Genomic DNA, 25,866 nt, shown 5'->3' with positions numbered 1-25,866 from the left:
ACACATGCGGCAAGGGCCCTGAGACCAAGCCCCTCACGTATAGCTAGAACAATGGGATAGCCTGTAATACATACTCTGAGGGAAAGGGGAGCAGTAGGCGGGCCGATGGGCACTCAACAAGTGAGGCCCACTTGAAGTTTATGTATACAATAATATTGCCTGCCCCTTAACGCTTAGAAATGTTGCTTCCTGTAGCAGCCTTCACCCCGCCACACACATCCTTTTAGCGGCCATTTCCGACTACGACCACGTCCGGTCAAAAGGGAAAATATACTGTGAGCTCTGCGCTCCACACAAAAGACTCATTAAACGTGCACAGTACGTGAGATATTGGCGATGTGTGTGTGGGTGGTTTAATAAAAGATGGCTAGGGTTTATTTTTAGCTAGTGTCTTGACTTCTTTACGACTGCCAACTCGTGTGGGCGCTTACTTATTTGAGCTACTGTGCGCACAACCAAATGGGTTACGTGTCGAATAATGTAAAACTCTTCACAGCGAAAGGGGCGAGCCATTACTTTTTGTTTATTTTATATTTGAGTGAGAAATATGGGTAGAATGAAAGTAGATCAGGAGAAAGAGTCCTTATAGACCTTATCTAGTCGATTTTGAATTTACAATTAAAAAGTCAAATGTCCTTTAAACAGTCTGTATCCTTGAGTATTCTGCCAAATCCCTACTTAAAAACATGACAAACCTATGGTCATTTCTCTCAAAAGGACCCTAACCACTAAATCGTCCTTAGGACGATCTTAACATCTTAAAAAATAGTCCACATCTTCCCGATTCAGACTGTGGAAAGGACGAAAGTCCAAGAGACATTTGTCTCTAAAAGGTCAAAACTCGGCCATATCCTTGTGGAGCCGGAAAAATCCTGTACATTAGTCCTTCAGAGAGAAAAGTTTTAAGGATTAAGTTGCTAACACAAAATAGTCCATGATGCTTAGATAACCCCCTACAGATCGATGCAGCGGGTCTATACGAGCCTAACGCACCAAGTCCTTTGAAAATCTGCAAGGGCAATGCCGAGTTATGTCCTATTTTCTTTTCCTGAAATGCCTTTATATCGTTTTTGATTTTATGTGTTTTATATTTTCAGAGTGACATTGTAAGGACAGGGATCGATTCTAATTGCTTCCAAGGATATTTTTTCAGTATCGGACGCTATATATATACTCCAGATGTATTTATTTAAGATTAAAACAGACAGTCTTTATTATTTTTAATTTTAAGCAAATTAAACAATAAAAAGTAAATTTAAAAATGTATGCAAAAACAAATATATGATTAAAAAACTTTTTCCTATATTTTTTAATTCAAAGGGTAATTTAGTTGAAAAATTAAAAGAAAATCATTGATGGAAAAAAAGTCGCTGGCTGTAGATATTTTTATCAAATTTAGCTAAGTTACCAGGCGAACAGAAGGTCGACAAATTAAAAATAAAATAAAAATAATAAAATAAAAATTTCATTGTGTGCCCGAATGAAATGCCGTCGTCGGCAGCTGGGTGACGGAATTTGTACTAAAATACGACTGAAATACCAGGCGAACAGAAATGCTCAGAAGTTCGACAAATAGTTTTGAATAAAAAATCTCGTTGCATACCTAAAAGGGGCAGAAATGTTACTCACTATATCGTTGGTATGGATTAACCAAAGAAATAATAATTAATCAGGAACCATCAAGGGGCGAGGCTTTTGCTGAGTGGCTAAAAGAAAGGGCATACATATTTTTCGGCAAATTTACGCATTTTGCATAAGTTTGGGCTGTTGGGTTCGCCACGACTATACAAATGATATGAAATAACCAATGATATCTGGGTCATTTAGGAATCAATGATCTTGGCGACTTCCGGTTAGAGCTTAGAGCACAGCAGCGCACACATCTATCACAAAGTAAATGCACTCAGAGCAAAGAGATATATGTGGAAGTGTGTGTGTGTGAGTTTGCTTGTTACTGTGCATTGCACTAACGAGTTCTGATTGGTTGCTCATCGCTGATTGGTAGAAATAGGAACTGCTTGTGTACGAATTCATCTCGCGATCTTTTGCTTGCTCATTATATTATGCTCAAGCCTGTTAACATATATTGTAATATGAGATTTCCGAGCAGCTACCAGCAAAAGCTTTTTTTACTATTTGATCACATTTTTATGTTAATTGATACTTAAATTGGATTTAAAGATCGAAATTTATTTAACTGATAACATTGATAACAACAACAACTGATAAACATTGAACAAGCGTAGTATTCACGGCAAACAGCTTGCGCCTATGGCGAACCTTTAGTCTGCTTGAGTGTGCAAGTCTAATTGACTACTGGAGACGAACTTGCACAAAATTAAGTTGCAAGGCCGCAAGACGAACATAAAAAATCGGCGCACAGGAAATATAGCAGGACTTGTGTCAGAAGCAAGCATATACATACATATATATATATTTCGCGCTTGGACCACTGAGCAATAAGCAACAGCAAAAGCAACAGCAAAACTGACTACAGTTGCCAATATGCCATGCTGCAAAGAAAAACTTTACATATTCAAGCTGGCAAAAGATTCTGCACAGCCGGTTAAATTTGGAAATCGTATAAATATTGGAAATTTAAAATACAAAATACTAGATGATATAGAAAAATGAGCAGAATTTGTTGTTTTAACTTCAAATCTTTTTGGATTAGAATTTCAAATAATTGGGTTTCTTTTTCAAGTATATTTAAAAAATATTTTATGTATTGAGCTGTATTAAGTTTAATTGAAAACACTTGAAAGCATTTTTAATTGGCTATTGGCTAATTTGATGGATTTTCCAGACAGTTTGTTCATAATTAAAATACTGATAATAACAGTAATAATAATAATTATACAAGTTTATTCGTTTAAGAATTTGGCGTATCGTACTTAGAGTTTCGTAGTTAAGTTAGAATAAAAGGAAACCGTAAATATGTTGCCAAAAACGCTATTGAATTTTTAGGTTTTGTTCACTGGTTAAAAAAACGATCAACTTTGGTTTGTATATATAAGATTAAGATATTAAGAGCTCCGTTTGGTTATTTTGCTTAAACATTTGCGCTAGGTAAACATGAGCAGTAAATGCTTGATTTGTGTGAGTGACCGATTTTTCTAAAACCATTCAGACAAAAATAATGGATTTGTGGCTTTCCATATGTTTGCTTACGAAAGTGTGTTTATAGTCGTTGGGTTTGACGGATTTAAAAAACGGAGAGTTGCATTGAAATTGAACAGAACTACAAGGCCTGTCGAAGCAATGTTATTGTTTTTGATTTGTATACATCGACTTTTTGGAGCGACAACAGTCAATGATGTTCAAAAAATGGTAAAGCCAGCCATTCACAAGCCGCATAAAACCCATTCAAGGCTCGCTTTGCACACGGCAAATGTTAGCCGCATGACCCACAAAAAAGGGGACTAACTCCCCCGCTTTTAAATGCACTCGCAGCACAAATGGCGGCCACATGCTGTGTGGCTATAAAACGGTGTATCAAATATTTAAACGTTGTATGTAAACACACCTACACACAAGCGCATTTATAGGTATTTATAGGTTTGTGTGGCTATAAATTTGCCTGCCAAATGCAGAACGAAAACCATTTAAAAATTCATTTTCACTGCAACGAGGCCAAATGCACGTAGAGAAGACACATTGCAAATGTGTTTTAATTAAAATCAAATCCCCACCGACGCCACATAGATATATACTCACCCAAGCTCCACATGTCAATGGCGGTGCCATATTGCAGACCCAGTATCACCTCCGGGGAGCGATAGAATCTCGATTGTATATAGGTATAGATTTTGCGATCCACATAACACGAGCTGCCAAAATCGATGACTTTTATTGAGCTGCTGCCGCGTTGTTTCAGCAAAATGTTTTCCTAAAAATGGAATATTACATTTAATATGTTTCTTAAGATTATTTAAACGAATTATGTTCAACTTACCGGCTTGAGATCACAGTGTATGATATTCTCCTTGTAGAGCAAACGCAGGCATTTCACAATCGAATTGCAGAAGCGTCGTATGAGACTCATGCTGAAACCATTATAATTATTCTTCTTGATCAGCTCATACAGATTGAGACTGCAAATAGAGAGAGAGAGAGAAAAACTTCGATTCAAACAACAGTTTATATAAAATATGAGTCAGCGCAAACCCCAATCAATTCTTTTCGGTCTCGCGTAAAAAAGACGCCTCACAAATGCCGGCCGCTTAAAGCCCACAATAACGATAAAAAATAACATGCATTGAATTAATTTGCATTGCATGTCGCACACAAATTTGGATATATGACGATAACGGGCAACAACAAGAACAACGACAACAATTTGGACGGTGGGGCAAATAAAGTCAAAATAGGGGCAAATGTAAAGTATTGCCTAACAAAACAACAAATTTAAACATAATGCCAAGACAGGTCAAGTCAAATATATTGCCGTTCTAAATATGATACACTTATTCTTACAGCGAATACCTTGAATTAGAATTATTTCTCAACTTTTTCCCATAGAAAAGTAATATATAATCTAAAGTCACAGTTGGAGTTATTTAAATGTAAAGTTATTTAAATTTAAATCTATACCGAAATGCTTTAAAAGCAATTATTTCCCATAGAAAATTAAAATATTCAAAACACACAGTTGTAAGTCACTGCAATATTTAAATGTAAATTTACTAATATTAATTAATTGGGTTTTCCGAAAAATAAATCTACGCTTATTAATTAATACGGTCCTGCTTTGGTATTAAATTTCAATTTCATTCGACTCACTATTTAAACATTTTTTGACAATATTATTTAGTGTGTTGAATAAATTCACATTGCTCGCGAATGGGCAATTTCTGATTTCAGTTTTTGCTTGCAAATTCCACATATTTTCCCACTGTAAATGCCATTTGCCTTGCGACTGTCTCTGTGTCAACCCGTTTGCTATTTTCGTTTGCATTTTGAACATGTATATATTTATTTATTTTTTTTGTACTTTTTCGATTTTCAGCTTTTGCGATTAATTAACTGATAAGAGGGAAGTTTTTAGTTCTGCTTTTATTTTTGGCCAATGTCATTGCAACCACTGGTTATATATTTATTTATTTATTTTATTTGGGTTGGGGTTCTGTTTGGGTCAACACAATTTCCCGCCAAGTGCTGCTCAAGTTTTGTCAATTTTTTGATGACTGTCAGCTATCGGGACTTTTCATTGTGATTGATGAGTTTTTGGCAGTCCACACGTTATCAGCAAATACCCCTACCCCCTCTCTGCTGATGAACCGCCCTCACCCACCTTTTGACACACATTTTCTGTGCTCACATATTATTTGATATGCTAGCAGCTGGGTCCATTTATTGAACTTGCTGACCGCACGCACACACAATTTTTGCCGTCCTTTCCGTTTCCGCTTCCGTTTCCGTTTGCCCCTTTGCCAGAGCCATATAAGCTCTTAGCATGTATTTGCCTCAACGATGTCATCTTCTCAGAATGCCATCAATAACTCCATCAGCAGCTCGACAGTTGAGCTGCTTTGACATGCACTTATTAGATGCTCTGACCTAGAAAGATGTCAGCCAGAGAATGTCAAAACTAATAACAGCCAATGCCAGGACATTCGTGTGCATTGCAGCTCGTTGGGATATTCTAAAGAAATTTCAGCCAAAGTTAAATTAAGTACAGGAACTCACTATTCAGGCAAGAATACTATGAAAAATATATCAAATACATGCTGCGAGTAAAAAGTATTTATTCCTGCATCCATTATCAAAGTTTCATATGTCAAGTTGAATACACAGAGAGAAAAGTAAACACACGTTAAAGGTATTTATAAGAGAGAAATATGTTCATGCTAACACACGTGAAGCAAAGAATTGTGATAGTTAGTTAAGTTAAGCCCGTAAGGCTGCCACAAATATATGAATTTAAGTAACTTGTTATCTTAATTAAATACCTTATTTGCTTTTTAAGCTACAATTCAGTTTCAGCACTTAGTTTCCCAAAAAATATAAAAGGATTTATGAGGTTCTTTGTTGTAAAAATAAATGCGATCGCAAATTTCAGTCCAAGACTCATTAAAAATTTAGATACCAATTTAAAGGCATCGACAACTTTAAACTCACTTGCAAATAACAATCGGAGGAATATTAATAAATTTATCAGAATTATAGAATTTTAGAAATTACTATAATAAAATTCCCTCCAAAATTGGTTTTATATGTTCAATGTATAAGTTGTAACCTTTTAAAGGGTTTTAATTATTTTGTTTGCGAAAATTTTGCAAACATTTTTATGCTTATTAAACTACAAAAATCAACTCGTAAGTATACACATTTTACTTTAAAAATCTGTTTATGATCACGAATTTTATAACACATTGGGATCAAAAGTTTTGGAGTGAAGGTCATTTAAAGAATTTTTATAGGTCTCGCCAAATAATTTTGTAAAACTAGGATGCCACTTAAAAGGGGGCATGTAAGATATAAATGCATCTATAACATTTTTTTTTTAATTTAAAAAAATTTGTATCTTCAAAAAGGTACAGAAATTCTAATTTAAGTGGTATTGCAATTATTAGGTATGAGTATAATTAAAATTATTATTAGAATTATTAGTTATGGTAATTTTTTACATTTTTGCAAGGGATTTCAATTAAAAAATTAAAGATGTAATAAAGATTTCCTATTTAAAGACTTTTTATAAACGCTCAGCTGTCGTTACTAGCTTGTCCTTGCTGAATTCGGAGCAGACATAAGTAATAGTCCGCCTGTCACATTAATTATGATGAGTGCTGCAAGCTATTCGAAAAGCTCATGACATGTTCAACATGCTCTTGTTATCGGCTAATCCAATAAAGTAACGTACGTTGCCTTAGGCTGCCAAGGATTTAGGTCTGCTCTCACTCCTCCGCATAAAGCGTTAAGAGCTGTTAACGATGTGTAAAAGCCGCCTCAGTTTATTGGTTTAAGCTGCGGCCCTGACTCTCAGCAGAGAAAAATAAAATAATATGACAAAGGACTGTCGCAATGCACGAGGCAAGTTTAAGGCAGCCAGAAAGGTCACGGGGTATTTGGCTTTGAGTCACATTTAAAGTGTTGGCCTTTTAAAGGCATTTTGGCGAAAAATGTATTGATTGACAAAGAGGTGCATAACAAACCAATAAGAATATCATCAAAATGTCATAATTTCAATCGAGCGGGCCCAGAAAACGTCTGAGGTTCTGTGTCAAAATGGCATATTATAACTGCATTATGACATGCCACATGCCGTCGATGACACGGCCAATGTCAAGAGAGAGACAAAACAGTGAAAGAGTCTGAGAGAAAGAGAGAGGGAGAGAGCAGGAGAGCGAGACAGCGACAGTTGTTTTTCATGAACTTGAAAACTGCTGTTTTTCTCGGGCTGCTTGACGTTTTTTTCCGTTTTGATAATTTGATTGATTTGCCAGCTGCTTGCAACATGCAACTGTAACGAGCCACTAATGCAGGCATTTAGCGCACCAAGCAAAATAACTATCACACATATATTTGCCCGAAATAGTAACAAAAAATCTATTGTCTAACCAATCAGCTTGGTACGGGTAACGCCCCCTATAAACAACTAGACAACATCAACTTGCGAAGCTTCTATTTTTACACTTGCAGCATAAAACACGTATCGTTGCCTACTTTTTTGAGCCCTGTCAATTGGCCACAAAATGAATTCGTTTCTCAACGCAAAATGGTGTCAACAAAGTTAAAATGAAATTGGCTTGCCGCCTGTGGAGAGAAAGTGAAAAGTTGGCCCGAAAAAATCGTCCAAATTGATTGACAGTCAAGCGGAAATAGCAGCAGGCGACAGTTTGAGGAGCGAAAGCACAAATTTACACTCAGAGAAGGGGTTCTAATAATTAAAAATAATTGTGAATAAAATTTAGAGAAATAGTTAAGATAAAAAAATCTACAATTTGACTGGAAAAAACTGCAAGCAATTTTGCCAATTCATCAAAATAAACAATTTCTATAAAAATATTTAAAAGCTGCAAAGCTTAGAAAAAGAATCAAATTAGAGAGCAATCCCGCAGCTAAATGATATTTTACTTTATCCTTATCAATTTAATCTTCATAAAGAAATGAATAGAAAAGTTATTTAAAGATAAAAAGCATCTAACTCGAAAACTTTTCTAGTCCAAATATTTACGAATTCAATTTTAATTTAAAATAAAGAACCAAATTATGCTTATAGCGCATTGGCCTTTTATCCCAATCGACTGCCTAATTCCCCAGTAAACCATTTTTAAAGATCCAGCTGAACCCTGTTTCTTGCCCTCTGTTCTTGGTTCTTGATTTACTAATTAATGATGCTGTCCCTGGTTAGGTGACCACGGCCATGATGTGGTTGGGCTAGGCGCCGACTGTCACGTCGTCTGAAGGCTACACTTCTATACAGATTTATATGCCACTCGCATTTAATTAGTGCGAGGCATTTCGCAGCCCTTTGTTGGTTAGCACAGCCTGACACAAAGTCGAAGAATGGCAAAATAAATACTAGATATTTAACATTTAAGGAAATGCTGGCTCTGCTGCAGTCGAATAAAATACATGATAAATGACTTATGGCCTTGGCCAACGCTTGAATGAGTACACTGAGAGAAAGCGCAAAGAATTCTGCGCCTCAATCAAAAAGGAACTTGTCCAACGAAGTTGGCCGAAGGTTTTGTTTTAAAAATATAAATAATTTGTTGTAAATTCAAATCGGAAAATTCTTTTAATAAGTAGCTTAAAAATAACCCATCTTTTAAACATATTTTAATTTAATCAATACCTTTTATATGAAATTTTTAAAAAATATGTATTTTTTTACTAGAGAGACTTTGTATAAATTGACAAAAATATTCATAATTAATTTTATATATAATCGCATCTCTTCGCATTTTTTCTGAGCGAACACTCTGCACTCCTTACATTCTCTAGGATCTCTTTATACATGCATCTCTATTTTCGTTGGCCAATGACAAGCTTAATGCTTGGCAAATGTCAATTAGCGGTAATTACTGTGCCACGGCACGACATAATAATAGTAACAATAATAAGCGACATCAACAACTATATCAAGAGTAAACAACAGCTGTCAGCGTGGACTTTTATATACTCTATATATAAACGCAATGTTAACCAAGCCCACGCCCACAACCACGCCCATGCTGTAGTTCCCACTTTATGCAAGTAACTCAATCCCCAGTTGTTCAGTTGCTCCGCACAGCTCTCTCCACAAATTGCAATCTACACGCTAAGTGCAAAAATTAATTTAAAAGGACGTTGCTCATTTGCATATAGACCAATAGGGTGTGGGATCTGCTCTTTGCAGCGCATGCTGTGCTTTTTAATTAAAAATTACGGAATATCCTCCGACTTGGACAATTACATGCCTGTTGACAGCATCAGACATGCATATAGATAGAATGCACATCGGTTAAGGGTTTCAAGTGTACGAAAGTAACCACCGAAATGTTCTTACATGACATTTTTAACTGAAAGCGTAGTTTACTTAGCTTTAAATAATTTTAAAGCTTACACTGCTCTGCTTTCAATAACTTAAAGCTCGAAAAGCTATAGTAAGCTCGCTCTAGGTCGTTAGATTATTCAGATAGCACAATAGAAGAATTTCTGACACTGAAAGAGCTTTTAGCAATGCGAGCATTCAGCTTTAATCAAACTTTCAGATTTGAGCAAACTTTTAGCTATAAGCAAGCTTTCAACTTTAATCAAGGGTTCATCTGCAAGAAAGCTGCCAGATTTAAATAACTAAATCAAAGCTTTTATTTGATTTAAAAGTTCTTAATTAATATTAAATATTTGTATTTTTATCCTTTATTATGTTTGTTTAATTGAGTGTTTGCTTAAAGCTCCCGTCATTAGTTAAAAAGCAAAATGCTTAGCTTTGTGCACCAGCAAAATCGACAGCTCATCTAGATAAAGCAATGATTATATCATCATGAGCTGAGCAAATTGAAATAAATACCAGACTGAGCAACAACAGGGCACAGTGGAAGAGCTGGCTGGTGATGCTAGAGGAGGGGGCCAATCTCTAGCAGATTTTGGCCAAAAATTTATGACCCTGACACCCACACACCAAACACGCCAAGCACACACACTCAGACCAAAACTTGGCCATGACAACATCATTTTGGCAACGTCAACTACACAATATGCTGCATAGTTATGGCGCTCAGTGTGACCATATCTTATGTGCCGCCCTCTGTCGACTGTCTTTGGCAGTTTTGGCAGCTCATTTTATCGCTGTCGCCGTAAATTATGTGCCCCATAATATCCCTCAGAGCTGTGGCAAATGCCCGTTTTGTGGCAAGAGACAACAACTAGACTATGTTGCAGGTGGGAACAGCTAGGTAAAAAATATGTGCTGCGGTCTGTCCGACTGTCTGTCTGTCAGGGCAGACCTTGTCCTTTAGACAATTTACGCGCTCTGAGCTTGTTCTGGTGGGCTCTGATCCACGCCCAGCTTTGATGAGCTCTAAGTGTTACATGGCTTATGTCACATATTTGCACAACCTTCTACTCCACTTTTTTTTGTATATATTCTGCAAATTTTCAGCTTTTTCCGCAGTGGAAAAACTGCTAATTAGCTAATCCGCTTGCGGTACTCACAGTTGTGTTAGAGCACTTTTCGGACTTAACCCATATATGTAAATCATCACAATTAGCGAAGGTTGAAAGCAAGGTGCATAAATTCTAAATAAATGAAGAATTCGGAGGAAAAAGAGCTTGTGCTGTTAATTAAAACGTGTTTATCTCAATTGAAATGGATACGATGTGTAATTAGATGCTCAGATTAAAATTTAAACATTAGAGCCCACTCAATAGAACATTCTTGTTCAATTATATTATTTAGGGCCTAATATAATTAGCAGTTTACTATTTTGGGCTACATTTGAGCGCCTAGAGTCTGCCTTGATATCACAACTAGCATTTGTGGCTCTATTTCCGGCTCTTAACCAACCGCTAATCCACTCAGCGAACTAACTCAATTTGCGAGTTTCAACCAAAGAAGAAAAACAAATTAACATGGAAAATTCAATTGCGTGCACGTAAATTTAATTACGTACAACTTGGCCACACAATTTGTTTACTCGTTCACAACAAACTTTAAAGTTACCAGAGTGGGGGAGGGGGGGGTGGGGGGTGGTAAAGTTGTCAATGCAGCACCCCAACCCTTGGCTAACCCAATCCCTCTCATAAGCCAGTTCCATGGTCAAAACTTTCTTCAAACTTCTTTTTGGGGAAAAAACAAGAAGAAGACGCAAAGTGCGCACTTGAAAAGCGATTTTGCGGCTAATTAGACCCCAAAAAAAGGCAAAATAATTAATTAAGTTCTTGCATGGTAAAACTATTTATTTTTTGGCGCCAGATCGATTCGTGCAGAGAAAAGCACTGAAAATCAGGCAAGACTGCCGACAGATGGCGTGCTGTTAATCCATTTAATGAAACGAAATTAGAAAATCGCAAACACTGCTCAAAAATGTCAACTGGGCCGGCAACTTGTGGGTCCGCAATTAAGACAAATTAGCCGGAAATGCCAGGCAGCAGCAATGCGGCTTGCAAAGGGTCGTGGCCAAAGCGGAAACGGAAGCAAGTCAATGCCTAAAACCATGACCTTCAGCAAATACTAAAAACTTTGCTTTTTACTTTTTACCTTTCATTTTTGCACTATTTCTATTCTGTTTTTTATTTTGCTTTTTGTTTTTGCGCGAATATCGCGTGTTAGTTGCCATATTTGTGTTACCAGCTGTCTAAACTTTGACATATGCAGTCGCGGCCAGTCGATGGGGAGCGGGATGCGGGACGCGTTTGCCGCACGCTCTCCTCGGCCCATGAAATCATCACCTGATAGGGGCGGCTGCCTGTCTATCAATTAGATTGCGATGTTATCGCAGGCAACAACAGGTAAATATAGGCAAACACACACACACACACACACACCTGCACACGCACAACCGCACCAACACCTGCTGCACGCAGCTACATGAAGTATACCCCGAACCGAAACGCCCCCTACATTCAGCGGAAAATAGGCTACAGAATATTTAAATTGAAATTGATAGCCAAGCGGCGAGCGCCTGCGGTTTGCTGTTCATATACTTCCTTTTGCTGTCAGCTGGAGTGTGTGAGCGTGGTGTGTGTGCAGTGTGTGTGTGTTGTGTGTAGGTGGCATGCCAGCAAATTAAATATAAATTTATTTGTTTACTCGTGTCTGCTGGCACTTGCAATAAAGTGGCATTTAAATTTATGAAGCTGCGATTCTATTTTAAATTATATTTTTATACCTACGATTTAAAACTGTAAAGTTTCTTTATATTTATATAAAATTAAGAATTTTTCCTAGAATTAGTTCAGATTAAGTTGGAATTAAGAAAAATGTCTAACGAAAACACACTAGGTCTCTTGCTGATACAATATGTAAGAGCTATGAATTTACAGAGAATAACCATCTAAATGGAAGTAAAAACAAATACTCGTAAGAGTTAAGATTCCAGAAATGCTGCATCATTGCATAAAAATTCTTAATTTTTAGTATTTTTGATATTATTGTTTTCTGTTTTCAAAACACTTTTTTAATATATAATTTTCAAAACCCTCATGAAATATAACCATGAATGGTTATAAGGAATATAGGAATAGTAGGGAATAATTTCAATATTTGTTTCTTTTGTCATATAAAATATTATATGGCGCTCAATGCACTCTGCACTTTTTTCGCACCTAAGATGCAAATCTATATTTAAAGTGATCATTCGATATATATAAACTATAATAAGTTCTTGGATTGCAGTAACTGACTAGATTTCTTGCCGCAGCAAACATTTGTGCCCTTAATTAGGCAAAAGGAACTGCTAGGATAAGAATTACTTCAACAGTTCTGAACAGCATTGCCTGATTAATAATAAATGAAAAAACATTTGTGGTTCTTTCTTTGGTTTTATCATACTGAAATATAAATATTCACCCATTAATAGAGAGAATGGGTAAATCACGACTATTGATATGTTAACCGCGGTGGAACTATCAAAATAAACGCAGCTATAAAAACAATTAAAAATTACTGTTTCATAATTACGAAAACCACTTGACTTTTATTATTGCCACTCAAAGAGATTTATAAGCATAATAAAAAAAAAAAAAAATAACAATACCAAAGGCAAGGGCCATATGAAAGACACATGCCTATATTATTAATATGTATTTATAATAGGGCATATTTCTATGAGCGGCTTCTCTAGGTTGGCTTTTGGTTAAATTTAGCAGGGCACACATGGCTCAAAGTGTTTTATTTGGGGGAGTCGTTTGGTTGCCAAGGCAAAAAGCGCAACAGAGGATCAACGCAATGCGTGCTAGGCACTTGTCAAAGCCAAAAAGGACTCGCATGTTGGCTTATAACAAATGCGCTCTAATGGCCGCAGCGCACGCAAAGGGCAACAAAAGGAAAAAGTTGCGAATAAATTTAATTTGGCTGAATGTCAATAGAAATATGCGTAGAGTATGCGTTTGTAATTGGTAAGTTATATAAGAAATACGCGAAAATGATTGTGCCGTGACAAACATTCGTCGCGGCATTGACGTCGTCGCAGCATAATCAATTTCATAAGAAAAACCCAACTCAAGACAAGCTCGCGGAAATAACTCACCTCATTAGCTCGAAGGTGATGCACAAATGTCTACGGAAATATGTATAGTCAAGCATATGTATAACATTATGAGATCCATCTGCATCCTTTTCGCGCAGCTCGTCCAATATATTGAGCTCAACGACCGCCTGGTTGAGGAAGCGCTTCTTATTCCTTATGATCTTGATGGCCACATGCGTGTTGGTCTTGTGATCGAGCGCTCTGATCACCTGGCCAAAGCTGCCTTTGCCGATCACCTCCAATATCTCGTAGCGAAAGGCTATATGGTCGTGTTCAATCTGTCGAATGCAAGGCAAAGGCATTAGAAACTATAATTTATGTGCGCTATTTCGACTTACGATCTTGTAATTGCCATTGTCATCATCATAGCCCAAGTTTGTGGTATTGGCTGCGGGGGCGGGCTTGTTGTAATTCTTGCTGGCATGCTGGCCGAAATACCAGACCTCTTTGTACACCTTCAGCTCCTCAAATTCCAGATCAGTCAAATAATTGCGATATTTCTTAACGAGCTCTAGATTGGATAAATTTAACAATATATATAAATCGACATAATAACATATAAGGGTAAAATCTGTACTAAGCGATTTGTATTCGTATTCTCTTTATATTGTCAATGGCAAAAACTATATAAATATAAATTAAACATAAAAAGCAGAAACATATTTAGTTGATCAATATAAAGTGTGCAGAAATATAACTTTTAAATTTTATTTATTTAAAAGTCAATTTCTTTTACTTTCACACACTTTTCTCATTTTGCACAGATGAATTCTGACTTCGGCCCTTGGAAACTGACCTTTGATTAGTCAATTTCTTAATAGTCGCAGCTCCTATCTCTTTTAGTTGTTTATATATTATTTGTTACACAAAGAGAAAAAAAGTGAAGCGCACTTTTGCGTTTTGCCATTTTCAATGGACCTTTTCGCTGTTTTAAACGCCGAACGGCGCTAAAATGAATGCCAAAGAGCAAATGTAATTGAAAGCTAAGCCATGTGGCAGATATCTGCGACCCTGACCTCGTTGCCATTTCTATATAAAATTAATTAATGCCGCGAGCCTTTACTCCCCCAGCCAACCGCTTCTGACGCTTTGGACCAAACTCTGAGCTCAGGGAGCGTGAGCTTTGCTAATTCGCATTGGATGCCAGCGATGCGTACAAATCCAACGCACTAAAAACCATTGCAAATGTTGACAAGAGCCGAACCCTGCCCGCGGCCAAGCTCCACCCCACTTACCTGATGGTGTCATGGGCGTGTTGCATTTGAGCTCGGCGCTGCCTGTGCTGCTGGCCGAGTTGCCGGAGCTGCCGCTGCTGCTGTTCGATTTGGTCGAGGAGCCGCGCTCGTTGCCGCTGCCGCTGTTTGTGGTCGAGCAGGAAACCGGAGAGCCCAGATTGTTGTTGCTGCCATTACCATTTTGAGTTGTTATTGACGTTGTTGTTGTCTCGTTGTTGTTGTTGTTGTTGTTGCTGTTGTTATTACTGTTGCTGTTGCCATTGTTGTTCATGTGTCCGTCAAGGCGACGTCCCACATTGCACAGCTGTGGCAAGTCCAGGCGCGAGCCGGACAGACGCACATCGCGTCGCAGCTTCTCGTTGTCCAATTGTATCTGTTTGAGGTTTGGGTAAAAAGTTGTCAAATCTTTAATAAATAATAAAAGTGTTTAGTAATATTTTAAAGAGAGGACACAATTTTGAGGCATCGAACTATAAACATTTATTTAATTAATGAATTATATTCATAGTTCATTTAAAACAGTTTAAAGACCTACGTCAGGCTCTGTCAGTGCTTTTATCAATGCATTTCAAAGAAATTTTTATTGAAATATTATAGCATACTTTGCAGCTGCTCTCAAAAAGTCAATTTCCTCCAAATTACACTGCATACTTTATTGAGCCTATGTATGTGGAATGGCTGCAAATCTCACAAAATCTCTATAAAAACATATATTCAAAGTATAGTATAAGCATAACAATAATTTGAGTATACTAAAATTAATTATTAATTTTAATTTAATTTTAATTGGGACACATTCGCTTGATCTATTCAGCATGAGGTCATATCTATTCTCTAAAGTCTTCACCTTTCTCATCTTAAGTATTCTGATTTATTTCTAAGCAACTGTTATTTTATTAATGTAACTTATTTAACCTTCCAATTTTATTTCTTCTAATAAACTATATTCTTTTCAGTTTTATTTATAATACAACTTTAATTCATCTTAGTTATTTAACATCCGATCCTTTACCTGTCACATCTGAAATGTTTTAACTTGTTTCTAAGCATCTGTTATACCATTAACGAAACTCGCTTAGCCTCTCATTTTTATTTCTTGAATTACAATAAAAGAGCATTTGTTTTTTTATTTTCGAATAGCTCTTTTTCCAGTTACCATCACCTTAGCTATTTTGAATCGTACTCAGTACTTTCTTTAATTTGAAATGTTATCGAAATTTTCTCTTAAAATCTAGAAATCAATGCTCTAAAATCTTACAATAAATCACCTTTCTCGCTCTCAACTAACTTCCCCCACATTGCTCTCTCTTCAATTCTCAGAAACTTACCGGCATTTCACATCGATCCAACATCGTTTTGAGTTATGTTTGTGAGTGTGTATGGCGTGTGTGTGTGTGTGGCGGTGTGTGTGGGTGTTGACTTTCCAATGTTATCCAAAATGGCACAGCAAGTGCTGTCGACACAGGGTGGTGCTTAGTGGTTGGTTGTTCTTATGGAACCGGCCAAAAAGAATTATTATTGATAACCAGCTGTTGGGCAATGTGTCTGCGGGCCGCACAACATTTGTGTTGATGTTCTTCTTGTTGCTATTGTGGGGCAACTCTGCAAAGAAAGCAAATCGAAAGGAAACTTTGTAAGTAAGATATCAAATACGATATGAACACATTAATTTATATGCTAAACTCTACGGACGATGGCACTTAAGCCCTTGACTTTAACCCTTGACGTGCGGCGGAACCAACTGACGGTAACTAACCACAGTAGGCATAGCAGACAAAAATGTATATATACATATATATATAATAGTCGATGTGCATTCCAAGTACGCACCATAAATAAAATGATAATGTTCCCTCTTAAAAACCCCCAAAAAAGGGTAGAGAAATATGTCGAAAATTACGAATGGCAAATACCCTGTAGAAGTTAAATCTTGCTGTGCTTCTTTCTGTTACAGCCTTAAAAAATCCTAAGTCCTTAACTTGTAGGATTTTAGAATCCATTCGTGTTCCATGTGGAATTTACAAGAAACCTCACACCAAATTTGATGACTCTAGTTTTAGCAATAAGCTCAAAAAACGAGGCTATAAATCGAGGCTTATCACATTTCAGTATTTTTCTTAATTTAAAATATTTAAAGCCTCGTGATCTAACCAGATTTTCACGCTGGGTACGAATATAATACAGCACGTAGTCGTGCATGCCTTCTTACCCATTTTGAATGGGTATAATGCACAACAAGGAAAACAAAAATCAACGCGATGTCAAGACATAACCATAACTAACTCAAAGCCCAAAAGCCCCCAAAAGAACTCGAATGTCAGTCAACAGCATTTAGCAGTTTTCATTGTCAAGGCGGCGTTTGTCGGCAAATCATCAAAGGGCCCACAACTTTATTAATATTTGTTGGGTACGAAGGGTGTAGTTCCATGTAGTTAAAAACTTTTGCCTCTTTCTATGCACTTGTAGGCCATAACATAACCAGGCACAACTACCTTACAATTCCCTTGCAGCTTGGTAACCAAAAAGTCATGACCAATTATTGCTGCCTTTTTTCCCTGCCTGCATTTCGCAGTGAGCGGCTGGCACAGGGCAGACAGTCAGTCAGCGAGTCAGTCAAATGTTTGTGTATTGGCTTTGCATTCAATGGCATGCATAATAATCCTAACCCTCTTTCTTGGAAGGGTCACAACAAACCCTCCTTTTGCGAGTGCTACAAAAGTTTGCAGTGCTGCACAAGTTTGCCTATGAATAGCAACATAATGAGTTAACCAGTAAGTCGAGCACACTGTGCGAAATATCTGATCGCTATTTATAAGATTATTTGAGAAAGAAGTCTAAATATATAATAGGTAACTAATATGATAATAAAATAAAAATTATATGAAAATATAAAAAAAAAAAAATTAAATACAATACCTTACTTTATCCAACCATATTTTATCTACTTTTTATATAAGTTTTCGAGAACTACAAACATAAAAGGTTATATTTTTCCTGCATTGTCTAGAATATTTTTACTTTGCTTCTATTATTAAATACTAGACTATTTTATTATTTGCCATAAAACCCCTTTTCTTATCCTATTTCGTATTTATATAAGCTTTAAAAAGCTGCAGGAGGTTACTCTTTCCAATATTGCCCTTAAACATTATTCATTGCATTTTTTTTTTAATTACTAGTTTTTTGTATACATTCTAAGCTGTAATAAATAAAACATTTCTTAAATACAATACTGTTCCTTAATGGTATTTTGTCATTGAAACCTTGTCCCAACCTCTTTATCCAAAGACTGAGCTCACCTAATCTCCTGTTATATAATACTTCTTAAGCTAGCCAACTTTTTGCAGTGTAGTTAACTGTTTGCCACATTTCAAGGTGCCATTGTCAGAGTTCCCAGCAAAACTTGTCTACTTCCTATGTTTAATCTTTAGCTTTTAACTTTTTTTTAACTTTTTTTTTTATTACATTTTCTTATTTTTTTCTTATATATTTTGACGTGCCCTGCGAAAATTTATTGGCTTTTAAAAAGTTTTCTGTCATAAAATCATAATTTACAGCATTCGTTTTCCACGCTGACTTTTGGATCAACTTGACAGTTGTTATGGCATCAGTGGGAGTTGAGGGTTAGCATTTTGTTTCTCTCGACATTTCTTCGACTTTTTCTCGTGTGTTTTGCAATGTATTTTTTTTTTTTGTAGTTTAGGTCTCTTCTTGCTTTTTGGTGGGTGAACTTAACAGCTGTCTATTAAATGTTTTTTTTTTTTTTTTGTAAGCTCGTCATCGTTTCGTGGAGCCTGTCATTAAATGCAGTTGTCTGAGCTGGTTTATTTCAGTGGCTTTTTGCAATTTGTTATAAAGAAAGCGTCGAGTTGGGCAACAGCAGCAGAAAAGAGCAAATGGCATATGGCATATGCCAAGTCTTGTTGAGTTTCACGTTGTCTGCCGTAATTTGATAAGCGAAAGTTTTTTGAACTCTGCGCTGGGAGAGATACAATTCAATTGCAAGGCTGTCAAATTATGATTAAAAATAGCTGTCAAAGCTATTTAGAAGGTGGGTCACATTCAAATGACAAAACAGATACAAGCTACAAGATATAAAATACAATTGCTTGGGCGTTATTTAAATGTTGTGTCTTTGAGCCAAACAACTCTTTTTGCTTTTGCTTTAATTTCAATTGATTTGATTTTTTGGACTACAATTTATTTGACATTGCTTTGACGCCCACTACTCATGAGTATTTGATTTATACGAATAAGTATTTTATATACTCATTTGTATTTATTGTGTGCACCCAAACGATATCTGCAATTTCTATAAATGCCATTGAAATTCAAATGTCAATTTCAATGTTTTTTTTCCATGTCAGTTACTCAGTTGTCAAGTTTACGAAGATGTGTCAGCCGCAGTTGTTTGGGTTTTTGGTGACCTTGTTAGCTTTCGAGTTTTTGGAACAGACCTCTTAGAAAATCGATCAGCTTAAATGACAGACAATTCAATTGTGCGAATTATTTAAAACTTGATTCTGTTTGACTGTTTCCTATGACTGATATTTTCATTTGCACTACACAATCATAATTGAATTCAGTTTCTGTCGCACTTTCTCAAGTCTATATTTAATCTTATCCATTGCATAACTCTTTCAACAGTTTCAAACGAATTTACTTTTGCCTGCGCCCAACTGACCCAAAACATTAAAACTAAATATAAAGCCATTTATTTTAAATTTCGACGTCAAGTGTCGCAGACCCTAAGCAACAAAAACAGAAAACAAAAAAAAAAAACGAAATATATAAAACAAAAACTGTCGGTAAATTGGTCACTCAAAGTAATTGAGTCGCTTCTTTTGGAACAAACAACAGACCAAAAAAAAAGTATAAAAATAAGTAAAAAACGAGGAGAAGGCAACTTTAATGGCAATAAAACTGTCAAGAAATTTATGTGCATAATTTGTCAATTTACAAGCGAGTTGTATTTTGACAAGCGCGAGAAAATCATTTCAATCAACTCCCCAAAAAGCTCAGAAATATAATAATAAAAATCATAATAATAATATTGTGCATCGTTTTTCAAGTGCATTTTGTTTGCTTAATAAATGTCAATTGCGATCGTTTTATTTTCGTTTGCTTTCAATGAACTGAAGAAATATAAAAAAAAACAACAAAACGTGACATTTTGCTGTTGACTTTTGACACTTGCAATCAGTTTTTTGGGCAGCCGGATGGAAGATTTATATACAATCTTACCGTTGACTCAAGCGAATGCGAATGAATCGCATTTATGTAAATCAACTATTGGCTTTTTTTCTCTTATTTACCACAAATAAACCTTGCTGCAAATGTCAAACTTTTCAGAGGAGTGTTGCCATTTAAATTTTCGGCTACTTGACACTTTTACAAGCTCAACTTAACAGGCAGATGTTTTCGTTCTATAGATGGGAAAATTCTTTATGGCCTTACATTACGTATGGCCCGCAGCATGTCAAGAGCTGTCCATAACTCTATCGAAACACTGGTCTATTGTTTGATTTTGATTTATTGAAATGTTTTCTTTTGATTTTTGACGCCTCAAGTGCCACACGCCGCCAAAAGTTTTATCATGTGCATACAAAACAAATTGAAATTTTAATTATTCACATTTCTTTTATTGTTTTTTTTTTTTTTTGTCAGACATGTACACACTTGTAGACCAGAATAAGGCAGCACGAACGAGTAGGGTTTTGAAAAGGTCTTTGTGCCTATTGTTCCCAAAAATTTTTTGATATGTTTGGGGCCAGCTCAAAAATGGCAAGCATTTTTGACACATTAATGTTTCGGGGGTGAAAAAACAGATTATGGGCCTTTGATCTTTAGCGATTTGTTGTAGGGGCTATAAATTTATGGCAAGTCTGAAGCGTTGATCTCAATTGAGCTACATGCATTATAATACATTTATAATGGCATGTTTGCGATAAAGTGCTATAAATTTATAGCAAGTCCGAATGTTGTCCCCAATCGAGGTGCTCTCATTATAACATTTATAAACATTTCTATAACATTTATATTTTGCTATAAATTACTATAAATTTATAGCAGAAGAGCATATTAAAACCAGCTAATCTAGGTATTTGCCAGTTCATTTCAAAATACTTTTGTAACGTTTCTGTGATTGCCTACTCCCTGAGAAGTCACTGTCTGTTGTCATATTTATGTCAATTTAATAGCACAGCTCACTGTGCTCATAACGCCAGCCTAGCATGTCCAATTTTGAAGTAGCTGCACGTAAACAAGTCCATTTATGGCTGCGATTTGCCTGTCGAACCCATTTGCATGCTTTCTATGCTCACAATAATATGCCATAATTTTAAAGCAACTGCATTTGTGCATGCAAGGCTCGAATTTCGCGCAAATTCGATAAAAAATTTGGATCACCTAACTCGAGTTGGGCCTCCGCCCAAACACTTACAGTTGAATGCATGTAATCTATAACTGACCCACGACAAGGGGAAATGGCACTTAATCATATGGCACACCAGGTTAAAGCGCAGCCAAATACAACATCGTTTGTCGCAAGCATTTGGCGTGGCCCAGAAAAAAACGAAGGCGCCCTCAAAAAAGCCGATCACAAAAATAGCTAAGAGCCGGGCCATGCCACAAAACGACATGCTACAAACATTTTTGTGTTACATTTAATTTGGCGCAGGCACGACACATAAGTAAAATATATTTAGTTTTCATTATAGCAAGAATTTTCACTGTTCTCTATTATTATTAATATTTTGCAAAGCAGGCCAGAAATCGCATGCCACATAACATAATTTGGTTAAGCCCAACAAAGCGTGGCAACAGTTTTTGTGTTCTGGGCATTAACCAGTTAACTAGCTAACTAAGCGAATTGCCAGCATAATAGGCCTACACCTCTATGCAATATCCAAGCAAATGTGACCTCATAAACTATTGACCCAGTAACCCCAACCCCAAGTAATGACCTCTAGCAAAATGTCAACTAATCGCGTATAGATTTCAACAGCGACAAATGTCGAGTATCGTACGGAGCGGAAGTAGTCACCATTATGCTCGAAAGCGCTCAGCGGGAAGGGGGTAGGGGGTAGGAGGTTGAGGAGCTGGTGGCAATTGGAGGTTGGTCAAGCGGACATTAGTCGCTCATGGCGAACTGTGCGACGAGGAGACCAGACAAGTGTTAAACTGGGAGTATTTTATAGGAAAATATTTTCCTTAAAAACCCCCAATGAGAAGGGGCTATAAAAAACTGGGGTGAAATCAAAGTTGATTAAGAAATTAAAATAATTTAAGAAAGATGAAAAAGATTTTAGTTGAAGAAGAGTGTGTAAGGAAGTTTAAAGTGTTAAAGTGCTATAAATTTATAGCAAAAACCAAAAAACCAAGCACGACTTAACTGTAAGCTTTGTAAAGTATTTGTAAATATTATGACACATTTACAGCGCGGTTTTCGAAAAACTATGAAGAGCTAAGTAGATTTTAAGAAAATTCCAAAGATTGACGTCCAATAAAGTGCTATAAATTAAAAGCAGAGTAAATAATCTCAGTTGGGTTGTGTGCATTGCAATTCGTTTATGAAGCATTTAGGAGGTACTGTAAAAATGCCATAAATTTATAGGAAGTTAGAAGTGGCTACTCTACTTATTTCTGCTTATTATAAGATTTATCAAACACTCTTTCAACGCATGTAATCTGCTATAAAGTGCTATTAATTTATGGTAAAAATAATACAACTACAAAAAAAAAAAAAAAATGTTAATCAATTCATTTAAGTTATGGTATTTGAATGCAAAAGTGTATAATCTAGCATTTCACAGTGTAGGGTATATTACGATTTATTTTTACCCACCCAAATAACCTGCGCCGCGCAACAGTTGTCATATGAGCACACAATAAAAAAGAAAGAAAAACAACAACAATGCTTGGCGTGACATATAAACCCTAATACCGTAGCACCGCACAAAAACGTCACCCAGAAAACGGGCAACTGTCGAGAGTAAAACAAAAGCAGACCCGGCCGCAGCACCAGCTGTAGCCGGGCGCACGTTGCGTATGTGTAATATAATTGAGCAGCAAATGGTGGTCAATGCACTAGAAATGTACGGATTTCCCCAACCCGACGAAGAGTTGGCTACCAAAACAACAATTTTAATAACTTCCGTTCTACAAACACTTTTCGAGAATCAGTTTCCCGGAGCTGAGCCGCGCGCTCAGAGTTTGGCTTTGGTGGGGTGACTGCACAAAGACAATGGGCATAAATGGGCATAAAACTGGGCGGCTCTTTTCTGTGTGTTTGGCTTTGGCAATAAAATTGGTAAAAACAAGTGCAGCGCGGGCTAACGGCTTTGTTGGTCAATGGCTGCTGCTTGAGCCAAGGCAGGGGCGGAAGGGGTGTAAATATGCTTTATAGAGCCCAATTGGCGCAGCGTTGAAAATAATCGTAAATCGCGGCAGTAAAAGTGCATTCAAACGGCTGCTCCCCTGGGTTGTAGTTGTTGCTTTTTGTTGTTTTTGTTGTTGTTGTCGGAAAATGACAATTAGCCTTGTGCTGTTGTTGTTGCTGTTATCTCTAAGTGCTCCTGGCCCCTCTTATTTGACAGTCGACTGCATTTCTCTCACTCCACTTCTAACTGTCTCAAATATAGACATAGACGGACACGGAAGTCTTTAGCTTTGATTGAGTAATATCTAGCTGTAAGTATCTGTATCTGCAATATTAGCTGTAGTATCTGTATCTGTGCTCTTTATCTGTATTTGCATTTGTTTCGCCCCTTACCAGCTGCCAGCTCAAACGCATTGCCAATTTTGTTAATAGCTCTGACAACGTCTGTCGTCGTCGTTGTTGAGCAGGAAGCAAAATGAAACTGTTACAAAGCGCATCGAAATTTTTGCCAACGGCCTATTTACTTAGCTTAAATCAACTGTGGGCAGTAAAAGGTGCAGCTGTTGAGGGCGAGAGGGAGTAGTGAAGGTGGGCGTGTTCGCCTGACATGCAAAGCTTTGTTGCAGATCGAACGCAGCTGACATTTTCAGCAGCTGACATTTCAGCCTTAACTGAGTGTAACAAGTGAGCTTCAAATATTGGCAACGACTTCAAATCTTAACATTTTGTTTTCAAGAAAATATTGCATTTTAGCTGATCAACAGATATGAGAAAAAAATATGTTTTTGTAGGTCAAATCCAAATGCTCCGCCACCTGTTCTTCCTTCCCATTGCTTATTTTTATTATAATTATTTTTTTCTTCATTTAAAGACAGTTTATAGAAGCGCAGAAATATCACACAGCTACACAAAACACATGTTGTTTTATAGAATATAATAAATTCTTAGCTAAATTCAACAGAAAAGATCATCATGTTTATCAACTTTGTTATTTGTTTATAAGGTTCAACTCAAAGTTCACTGAACCAACACAGATTTTGCAATAAGATATAAAAGTTGTAAACAAAAAAAAAAAAAACAGCCAAAGCACAAGCTGTGAAAATTAGCAGCTAATGTTAATGTCCAAATATGAAGACCCTAACAGAGTCGTACGGAAATATTAGCAATTGATATGTTGATATCTTGAGCAGCTATCCAAAAGCCAAGCCATAAAACTAATATTTGAGTGAAGCACAAATTTACATAATAAATGAAGTCAAAATGGTCTCTTTTCTTATATATATATAATTTGCTTTGTTGGACTGCCCGCTGAGCTCACGAAATTAGAACATCAAACATTTAAAAAACCATCATATTGGCAATAAAAAAATTGGGCAACATCAAAGATCTGTGGCTTATGATAAAACTTGATGGCGAGCTGTTATAAACGATGAAGATGATGATGTTGTGACTGGGGCACCACTTGATAATTTCATTAGAAAATATTTGCGCAACCTCTAATTATGATTTTTTGTTGTTGATATTCCAAGCGAATTCGACATTCACATGTCAAGTGTGGCGCTGTGTGACCCAATTTCTGAAAAGCATTCTCTTAAGATTTCCATAAAATCCAAGCTCACGACTTACAACAAAAAAACCACAAACTCTATTGCGCTTTCTAAATAGAATCGCAAACAAAAATTGTAAATATTGTGTAAAAAAATATATTTTGATTTACAATTTACCAATCAATAAATAAGAGCTTATATATATTTATTTTATATTTTTATTAAAGGCAATTTGACTTTGTCAAAGTATTCTTTTCGTCTGCTTCTACTGGTTTCTTTTTTATTGTAATCGAAATCGAAAACAATTTCACTTTGCCGCCTAATTGTCAAAAAACTGACAAACAACTGTCAGTCAATCATATGTCAATTGCGGTTATAGACCAAGGGTGGAGCACAGGAGGGCGCGAGTAGCCGCCTCAAGGGCTGGCAACAGGCTGACATGTGAGTATATCAATGTGTGTGTGTGTGTGTGTGTGTGCGTGTGTGTAAGAGGAGACGAGTCACTAATCGACCACAAAGCGGGCCTCTACAAAACGGAGCTTGTGGGCAGCATCTGTAGATGTATCAATTACACACACACACACACACGTACACCGGTACATTGGGGGAATTGATCAACGTGTGTGGCAAGTGCTGCAGCAATTGAAGCTGTTGATAGATCAATTTAATCTGAGCTGAAATACCTCAACCCACTAGGGCTTACAAGTTGAGTCATTTATTAATACAAAAAAAAAAAAATATAGCGTATAAAATATAAGACAATAAAATATTAGAACACTCGCCTTAAGCCTGGAGTTGATCGACAATCAGTCAATCAATCAGTCAGTAGGCCCATTTTCAAATTTCATGATCTCTTATAAAATTTTATCAAAATTTGTTTAATGCGTCTCCTCTCTCCCTTGCTCACGCTTTACTTTCATTTATTTTCACATTTCAACTCAATACCACACCAACTACTCTACTTATTTCATTAACAATACGGTTCTTTAAAGGGCAACCTTGACGTGCATTAACCCGCAAGCGCCTCA

At 36.5% G+C, this 25,866-nt stretch overlaps 1 protein-coding gene across 3 annotated transcripts in view; it reads right to left on the bottom strand.

Annotated features, from left to right (window-relative positions):
* Positions 1–25,866, bottom strand: part of Dyrk2 (Dual-specificity tyrosine phosphorylation-regulated kinase 2) — a 73,956-nt gene that overhangs the window by 4,804 nt on the left and 43,286 nt on the right. For all 3 annotated transcript variants that reach the window (XM_032433126.2, XM_032433127.2, XM_070209474.1), the window contains exons 4-9: positions 16,240–16,513; positions 14,912–15,284; positions 14,015–14,187; positions 13,677–13,954; positions 3,956–4,094; positions 3,718–3,889 (exon numbers count right to left, since the gene is read on the bottom strand). In XM_032433126.2, coding sequence (XP_032289017.1) covers positions 3,718–3,889; positions 3,956–4,094; positions 13,677–13,954; positions 14,015–14,187; positions 14,912–15,284; positions 16,240–16,263 — 1,159 coding nt within the window. In that variant the 5' untranslated portion in view covers positions 16,264–16,513. The remainder of the gene's footprint in view (positions 1–3,717; positions 3,890–3,955; positions 4,095–13,676; positions 13,955–14,014; positions 14,188–14,911; positions 15,285–16,239; positions 16,514–25,866) is intronic.

This window comes from Drosophila virilis, chromosome 4 (assembly GCF_030788295.1).
Source record: "Drosophila virilis strain 15010-1051.87 chromosome 4, Dvir_AGI_RSII-ME, whole genome shotgun sequence".
Lineage (NCBI taxonomy): Eukaryota > Metazoa > Arthropoda > Insecta > Diptera > Drosophilidae > Drosophila > Drosophila virilis.
This window is presented reverse-complemented; position numbering and strand designations above follow the sequence as displayed.